General features: G+C 36.4%; 1 protein-coding gene across 4 annotated transcripts; it reads right to left on the bottom strand.

Annotated features, from left to right (window-relative positions):
• Nucleotides 1-2226: 2226 nt before the first annotated feature.
• On the bottom strand, nucleotides 2227-8880 carry LOC135595715 (serine/arginine-rich splicing factor SC35-like). Of its 4 annotated transcripts, none has more exons than XR_010480620.1 (9): nucleotides 8706-8880; nucleotides 8539-8617; nucleotides 8186-8437; nucleotides 4972-5043; nucleotides 3583-3771; nucleotides 3337-3511; nucleotides 3175-3253; nucleotides 2665-2965; nucleotides 2227-2575 (listed from the first exon to the last, which is right to left on the bottom strand). XR_010480620.1 is itself a non-coding variant. In XM_065086998.1 (8 exons), the coding sequence occupies exons 1-8, from the start codon at nucleotides 8779-8781 to the stop codon at nucleotides 3248-3250; spliced, it is 744 nt and encodes a 247-aa protein (XP_064943070.1). In that variant the 5' UTR covers nucleotides 8782-8880; the 3' UTR covers nucleotides 2967-3247. The 4 variants fall into 4 exon arrangements, 2 of the variants coding, with proteins under 2 accessions (XP_064943070.1, XP_064943056.1); XR_010480621.1 differs by having other exon boundaries at nucleotides 2227-2503; XM_065086998.1 differs by lacking the exons at nucleotides 2227-2575; nucleotides 2665-2965 and having other exon boundaries at nucleotides 2967-3253; nucleotides 8186-8248; nucleotides 8354-8437.
• Between the last annotated feature and the right edge of the window lie 620 nt (nucleotides 8881-9500).

Here is a 9500-nt window from a genome sequence, read left to right as displayed (position 1 = left end):
TTTCTTTTCTATTATGATTTTTTTAAAATTCAAATTAGGTAAACCATAGACAGAAATAGTTTTATTTTATTCTTTAGTTTATTAACAGATAGATAAACAAAGAACTCAGAAGAATTTTTAATAATTTTAATTTTTTTTTTCTCGAAACCCAAACAAAGAGGTGATCAACAGACATATTGAGTTTAAAATATTAATCCGAAAATAAGACAAAAAGTGCAAGTTCAAATTAATGAATGACATCAATAAAATTTATACTTAAGCACAAATCAAACTAAATATTCATGTAAGATCATGCGGTAACAGTAAAGTGTTTTTCAAATACTAACCCGTAATTTTAGTTAGTCTTTTTAACAGATAACAAACACCTAGACACGTAGCATGTATATATGAATGAGCAAGCAAATTAGCTTTCTTTTAAATGGATCTTCGGCCCGGAGTTATTTACACGCCAAGTACATCATCATGTGCTCCGATAAGTGTTTCGGTCAAGTTTTTTAGTTTCGGGTTATGGCTCAGACTCGTCTCAATCCAAAACAATACCAACAAATTAATAAATACCAAATTTTGAAACTAATAATAATAATAATAATATTGTCCAGGATTGTTTGTTGTACTGAGCATACCAAATACTATCATTAATCACCGGGAATCACACAAGAATACCAGCTAGTGTAGCATCATTTTCAGAACTCCTCGAGGCAGGCAACAAATTTTGTAGCTACTCTGAACTTGTAACTTTGGCATTCCTTGTTCATGACAGGCGTGGATGTTTGTCTGACAATTGAAGCAGGAGAAAGAAACAACGACAGCCTATGATTTGGCTGCTCGTGAACATCGTTTATGTGCGTGGGGATGTTGCCATAGAAACTTGATATGCAATGCTTGGGCGATGGGTCCTCATGAATGAGGCCTGTAAGTCATACGAGTTTTATCTGTTATAATACGTTCCACTCGATGTCTTCGTCTCTATATGCAATGAACTCCTTTCATGAATTGTGGATACAATTGGGATTGGAAATAAGCTCCTTTTATATGCAAATAACAGATACTTTGACTAATAAAGAAAAGGTAGACACGTCACTGATCAAATTAAGACTTGGTTGAACCATAGAATCTACTAAAGTTTAAACGCTCTTTTTGAACCAAACCGATAAAAGGACCGATCAAAATTTTATAACTATGCTTTAGCACCGTTGGCAAACTGACGGAATGAACCACATAAGAATTGGACCACGACACTGGACGCTTGATGCATATAATTTTTACTGTATTTGAAAAAACATAAGAATGGAAATTAGTTTTATCTAAGTATTTATGATGTTTAAATAAACATATGCCACTGCTAGTGCAATAATTTGTGACCAAAATAAATTGAGAGATACTTTGGCTAAAGAAGCAAAGCGCCCGTTTAAGTTGTTACTGGAGTTCTAATTTCCCTACACTCTTGCAATTAAAACACAAACATTTGGGTAATTAATAATCCTTGATTTCATCAGACGAAATACACAACAAACGTTAGGCATGCATTCTTACGGATATATTTACGGACATTTGTATGTGCCTACATGTGCGCATCAGAAACTTGTGTCCCTCCATAAGAATATTCTGAACCTCAAAAAAATAAAAAGTTCGGATGCCCCACCACTCAAGAGAGCTATTTTAAATGCCAGAACCTTTACAGACAGACGATACTCGTATGCTCTACGGATGTAACCACATATGGAGATGAGTGTAATGATCTTAGGCATGAAAAACATAAACCGAGACTTGTAAATTACAAGTATCATCAGAACAAAATGAAGTAAAACATTATTTACAGAGAACTAGTAAATCCAAAATAGCAGAAATGAGGCACACAATACTATATATATTTGTCCAAACAGATTATGGATCAATTGAATCAAAAACTAAAAAGAGCAAGGTCACATACACAAGAAAAGTCTAAACAAATGGAAATGATCCATAGCAAAATGTAACAACCACCGGTAACAGCAGTTGAAACAAGGCCAATATAGCCTAGAGGAGGTAGCTTCCAAACTAAATTGTAACAACCAAATTGGAAATGATTTCTGCAGCTACAATAACAAGTTCCATAGCCTAGAGGTAGCTTACATGCTCAACCTCTTCCATTTAACAGCTACAGTCAGTTAATACTCAATGTTCAAAGAACAGAATCAAGATCATAATCTTAGCAAGCAAACTAATTGCAAGACCACAAGAGAATAATGATATAAAGCAACCTCTATAGATTGTTCCAACCATTTGATTGTTCCATACTCATAAGCATGCAATTGTTCCATAACATAAGCCTATAATTGCTGGTACCCCTTGTCTTTGTGTCAGACCATCAATCTACAAGTCTTCTGACAGCAGCCAAACCATCTAAGCATGCAGTGGACAAGGTTGGAAGCACAAATTGCTTCAAATTAGTGTCAGATGGAAATCAATTGTGCACCCCAGCACGGCTTCTGCATCACATCCATGTGCAATTGCATATCCAACTCTTCAAAAGGCATCATGTGTTAATTGAAACAGGAAATGGCACGATCATCACTGCTAGCACTACTCTTTAGTGCTAAAAAGTTGGAAACAAATTACGGTAACATAATTAGAATGAAAGAAAATCATATGGACAAGACCAATAAACAAAGATATGATTCTTACCAACTCAAAATCAATGCATGTAATTAAACACCTCATGATGCATACTGGAACCCTCTTCTTGTTTCTACAATGTTGTGACTGCAGAATGACATCACGAGCATCAAACGAACAGCATTCAGTCACCAACAGCTCAACAGCACCATCAACATTCATCATCACCATCAACATCACCATCAACATTCATCATCACCATCAACATCAATAATGAACTAAGATCATCGGCCAGAACATCATCAGCAAGGAAACATCCTTCTGATATCATCTCGTCAAATGCCACATCAGCACTTTCACGAACAGATAACTAGAAAAATGCACAATGCGGTCTATCATAAGTTGCAAGATTATCAAAAGGATATAGGTCCAGAAGAAAAGGGAAGAAAACAGAGTATCATGTTCCATAACAAACAAAGCACTCCAGAACTAAAGCTGCAAGTCTCAGAAACTAGTTTAATACCAATAACTAGCCATTTAAAAGCTAAGATTAAGTCTAGTAAAGCACACATATTCAACCTTAACAGGAGTCCACCGAATCCAAAGTTAGATAGCAACGGTAATACACATCCTCCAATGCATAAGCAGCATGTTAATCCTGTAAGATAGCAGTTACAATTAACAATATAGTAATACAGCATCCAACAAAAGAAAGTGAAGAAACTATGCAATTATAACAACCTCATTTAAGCTGCGAGAAGATGGACTCCGGGAACCAGTACGGCGAGCCAGGGGTGATGCACTTTTTGAAGGTGGGGAACGTTCACCATGGCTACCTTTCTCAGGACTTGAAGGAGGTGTTCGGCGGGGCGTCAGGCTCCTTTCAGGACTAGGACTACGCCTAGCAGGTGAGGCACTGCCCACAAGAACAAGTTACTTCAGTTTGCATGATAAAATAGCACTTCACTGGTAGGTCCAATATGTTACCTGTCATACGAGACACTTCGACTCCTTCGATCATCTCTACCACGGCCTCTAGAGTAATCAGGGCTTGCACTGCGGCTGCGGCGGCGATAATCCCTTTCTCGATCATTGTACCTGTCACTCTCGTACCTACCTCTGCTTCTACTACGACTTCGCCTCCTATAATCCCTCTCTCGGTTACTGTCTCTGTACCTGGTAAAGAATCACGATGAACAAAGAAAATCTAGAAGGACCAGGAAGCATCTGAAGTATCAATCGGATGCTCGGTGATTTCACTTGGTCATTTGAACAAGTTTCATGGTTTTTAAGAACCAAGTCGCCAAAAGGAACCAACTCAAGCACCCAAAAAAATCTATAAAATGTATGAGTTTTATAAATCACCCATGTGATTTTTAAACTCAGTCAAGTCAGTATTAATCAGCCCAATCCAGCCTATTTTCTTGGACTTTGGTGCAACTTAACCAGCAGAGTTAGTCCAATGCATATAAATTTTAATCCAGGCAAGATCTTACCTTGTGGCTTGTTTCAAGTTGCTTAAACGAAGCAGGAAATTCATTCAAATTTGTGAGTCCTGTTCATACCAATTGTAAATACATCTGGTATTTTGGTCCAGGAAGTATTTTGAAACTCGTCACTGATGAAAAACATCAAAGAAGAATTGAAAGAGTAGACTCTTTTTCTATTTTGCTTCCTTTTGATGTTTTTCCATGTCTATGCAATGGTGGTTCATGCTATTTTTTTTTCTTTTCTGTTTTGTTTTCAAGTTCTGATGCTTCTTTATGTTCCATTGTTGTCTTCTTGTTTGACTATAGAATGATCTATTAACCTCCAGTATTTCAATATGATACTTATAACTTTGCACTAACCAAGGCTACATGTGTCATAGCAATATTATAAAATAGTGGTGGTTCTTTTTCAGTTCTTGGTCCTTGTGTTCCTTTAAAGAAAAAAATCTTGACTCGGCCAAGCAAACCTTGGCTAAAATTTGCGAAGAGAGGAAATTTGATATAGAACTCAACAGGACTTGATGAATCATCGATTGATAGTCAAAACCAAAGATTGCAATTTTGCTTGGATTGGTTCGTGCAGACCAGGTCCCTTTTTGTAAACCCACGGCTTAAGGTTTAACGCTTACGGCTTAATGTTTAACACTAACATTAATTTTAAATGGGCAGGCCAAGCCTCTTTTTTTCCCCACGACATAGATGTCATCTTTTTAAACCATGTTTAATGTCAAGTGCTCAGGGTTGTCACAGAACGCAACGCCTGATGCCTCTCGCATGCACCGGAGGCCTACTTACCAATGGCCCATCACTGGCAGGCCTTCTAACACTAACAGATACAAATGGGCAGATCCCAGAAAAGTCATTTTTTTTCCACAAGGAGCTGTACCTGGGTCGAGGGCTACGGCTTCTTGACCTGCCCCTCGTCTTTGGAATTGCCTCAACAATTCTTCCTTTATGACTGCAGTAGAAGACAAACATGATCACATGCAACTATTATGATTTACACAGTATAAACATAATATAACAAACTACAGAAAAACAGATGCAGTATAGATATAATGTTGCACTCAAAAGTGTGTTATGTCAAGATTAATCAAACCACAAGTCTGCAAAAATAAAAGAAAAAACAAGACAGGACAATCGAAGCAGACATCACTAACATTATTACTTCTATACGATGTGAGGATAGTTAGGACAGACTCCCAAATTGTTTCCAATCAACCAGCCACCAAGGACTGTGAGGATAGTTAGGACAGATTCCCAGATTGTTTCCAATCAACCAGCCACCTCAGGGACAGCATTCAGGGCCAAACAAAAACAACTTTAACAACAGAGCAAGTCCCCAAAACACATTACCAAGCATAGGTGAACATAAGAAGTTCTAGGTAATTTAGAATATTCACCCATGTCTATTAGAAATTACACCTCTAACAAGCACTACTTCAGTTTGAACAGAAGTAAAAGCCTTCAGAATACTGCTAATATTATTCTATTAAGCTAAGAAACTTTATTGTACAAAGAAGAATATAATGGCTAAGCATGACTCTAGGTTTACAAGGAGTTGTATATATAGGGTAACCAAGGCCCACGTTCATTGTTATAGAACTCATTCCAATTATTTACAAAATTCTTCACATTACCATGGAGTAAGTCTTACAGAAGTCCCTGTCTATCTGTCAGTAAAATAAATTGTCTGCTTCTATATATAGAAGTCTACCATAAATAAAAATTAGTGTTAAACTAATCAAAGAAATGCAATTTTAACGCACCAAATCCCTAATCCAAACAACAAAAGTTGTATCATCCCAACTATCAATTTGGAATCAACAATGAATATTTACCATCCATTGAACTCTGCATAGGCCACTATCGCTAATCAAATTACAAGCAATTAAATCTCAATTTATTGTTTCTCATAAGGTTTCCTTAGGTTTCTCATCACTAATACTAATCAACTCATTTTGTCTAACCAAGACATTTATAGGTTTCTTGAATGATTTTCCATCATTTTATTATAACCTCAAACATTCATCTCGACATTCTCATCTTAACTACGCTAGCTTTTATATTAAGTGAAGGCACAAAAAGTCAGATCTAATGCTTGTGCTGATTTAGACATAAGTCATTTGTATAAATAAATGAGATCAGAAGAGAATTGAAGCTTATTTCTCTCACGTATCAATGAAAAGGGAACAAAGTTAGCTCCTCAACTGGAGATTCAATTGGGCATTTTCCATAACATTAAAAAAGAAGATAAGAGCATATGTAAAGTACTAGGGAAACCTGGTACCATCTTCACCACTTTAAAATCATGCCAAAGCACCTTCTAAATGCTCCCTTACCCTTTTTTTGATAGATATATTTCCAAGCAAAAAGCACTCTGTTTGTAATAACTCAACTTATACTGTGTGATGGTTTACATAATTAACCCAATTAGATAATCACTAACTCTAGTAGCACATCTACCGCATACCACAACCTCATAATAATCACTGCAGTAACAATGGCCAAATGTAGCCACCAGTGGTCTAAATGGAGGCCTCTAGTACCACAACTACCGCATACCACAACCCCATAATAATCACTGTGGTAACAACAGCCAAATGCAGCCACCAGTGGTCTAAAAGGAGGCCACTAAGACCACTATGAACATTTTAAAAGAGAAACAAATTCCAGGTTCTAAAGTGAATTAACTTGGCAATTGGGTTTATGAGGGTGAAAGTAAGCCAATTTGGGCTGATATGTCGAATAAATCTACCACGAAAGTTCAAATGATTTGGGTTGGATTTACTATGTTCCTTAATCCATATTAACTTAAAAAGAATTTAGTGTGCTTTTTAATTATGATATCCTAAGTTCTGCATGATCATGTTATGTCAATATTTTGGTATAACATTTTCTACATAATTACACATATAGCCCACAAATATAGATATCCAACTATCTCATTTTGTGCAAAACCTATGGCAGAGACTCTAGCAGAAACAATACTTAGGTAAGAATATTCACCAAATTCTAGTATTATAGGTTGTTAATTTATGCTGGTTGCCACTTTTACTTCAAGCTGCTTGGTGCAGCACTCTCTTTCCAGTGTCACCTGAAAGTTTCCACCACTATCTTTAAACTACATCCAACTTGTAACAATGATCAATAAAGAAACCTATTTGAGTATTACAACACTCTAGTAAACCAAGAAATTATGACTCACAACTGGACTCACTCAGATCCTCATGGTGGAGAAACAATGAAATGTTTTCAGAGAGGAAAACGATCATATTCAAACAACCAACCTAAATAGCTTAACAGACTACGGTAACTACCTCCCAGAGAATAACATATAGAACATACGCATATTGTTCAATTCTACAAAAACGTCCTTACTCAACTTCGTTCAAATAGTTTCTAAAGTTGACCAATGGTAGGAGAACAAACGTGGTAGCTTGTTCACACAAATTCAACCCAGGTCACAAACAAGACATATTAATAGACTCATGCTTGAGACCTTACAGTGCAAGGATGCATATATAGGAGTGATTTAACTTCTAAAAAAATTCTCTTTTTGATTTTTATGCTATCTGTAAACCAAATCTAGATAGAATTTAGTTAAAGATTATTAAAGAGTAGCCATGTTACATGAAATTTACTGTTTATAGCTTCTCAGAGTCACAGTAATCACTTGCACAGGTAACACAGACGAAAAACCAAACCATCACATATGACACCACACATTTTTTTACCATTATATTCAAGCAACATGTAGGAACAAAAGTAATGTCATAAGTACACAAGGCAATTACGTACATCAATAAAGAAGCAGAAACCCTAAAATTACAATGGGGCAAAAACATTTTAAGTTGTATTTTTCAGATTGAAAAACACACAAGAAAGAAGACAATGTTGAGTGAAAAGAAACGTAGCAGCAAAGCATTCCCAACTTGATCCAATCTGCGTTCAGGTTATAGAGTTCTATCTAAAGAAAAATCCACCATAGGACTCACCCCTTTTTAAAGGATTTGGAACTCAAAAGTGATAAAAATTAATTAAATAAATACGATTTACAGCTTTTGCTAACAAACAAACGAGCAATTATGCACACTTACATTCGTTCAGCGTTCGGTCCATATTTTGCAAACTGAACCATAATATTCCGCCCATCCACATTCCTCCCTAAAAGATCAAAAAAAATAAAATAGATATCAACATAAATCTCAGATCTTGAGCTATAAAAAAAAACACTCAACGAAATCATCAAGAAGAAGAACAGAAACTTGCCATCGAGCCTTTCAACAGCCTTCTGTGCCTCATCTGCATACTTATACCTCACAAAAGCAAACCCCCGCGATTCTCCACTCCTTCATAACCCCCCCAAAAAAACCAAATAACAAAATGCCAGCAAAATTAGCAACAAAATAGTCCAAACTAGCAAACCCATCAAAGGACAAGCATCGCTCACCTCCGATCCCTTGGAATGAAAACGTCAACCACTTTACCATACCGATCAAAGAGTGGGAAGAGATCATCCGCCGTGGTTCCTGTGATCCAGAAAACGGACACGTCAGAACTATGCATATATCAAAAGCGACGGGAGAGCGTTCGGAAGCAAAGGCGGGATGTGCTCACGGAAGCTGATGTTGAGGACGAGAAGGGAGTAGGTGTCCTTGATGTCCGGCGGCCCCGATCTCCCGAAGTGCGACATGGCCAACGACGACACGAAGGGGTTGGAGTCTAGGGTTAGGGTTCCCAAGGAGAAGCGAAGGCGTCTCTCGAAGTTGGACGAAGGATCGAATTGCCAATGACACGAATAAGTGGTGGAGAATTTATAGCCCAATACAAACAACGAAACCTGGATGTGGTGCTGACGCTGCTGATCCGAACCCGTTAGTTCGACCCACTATTACGGATCGGATCTTCTTGAGCAACGCATGGTGGTTCCGGGTCGGATGGAACGAACGGTTCAATTTATCAATAATTAATAATTAAGTGTTATTCACATTTTCATATATAAAATTTTACTGTCATATATCTCATATATATGGTTATGCTGAAATTTAAAATAATATATAGGGTCCTAAGGTTAAAAAATCTCTGATTAATTATAATTCGATTAATTTTACAATCTAAGGCTCATTCTATATCAATAGGATCATTATAGAAGATCTAACAAGGTGATAACTTGTCCTAAAACTACTTACAATATTTTCAATATTGAATTACTTGCTTAAATGAATGCAATTTATAAATTGATAAAAAATAAAAATCAATAGTTTCTTTTTAAAACTGTGAACCCATCCTAATTTATTTTTTCAAGCAAATCCGTCATATTTCTTGTTATTTCACATCGGATAATTAGTTCTGATTTAGTTATTATTATATTTTATTAAATTAGTGCAAAATACATAGTTTAGTTTATGTTGA

This window comes from Musa acuminata, chromosome BXJ1-2 (assembly GCF_036884655.1).
Source record: "Musa acuminata AAA Group cultivar baxijiao chromosome BXJ1-2, Cavendish_Baxijiao_AAA, whole genome shotgun sequence".
NCBI lineage: Eukaryota > Viridiplantae > Streptophyta > Magnoliopsida > Zingiberales > Musaceae > Musa > Musa acuminata.
Note: the sequence above shows the minus strand (reverse complement) of the source record. Positions and strands in the feature narration are given on the sequence as shown.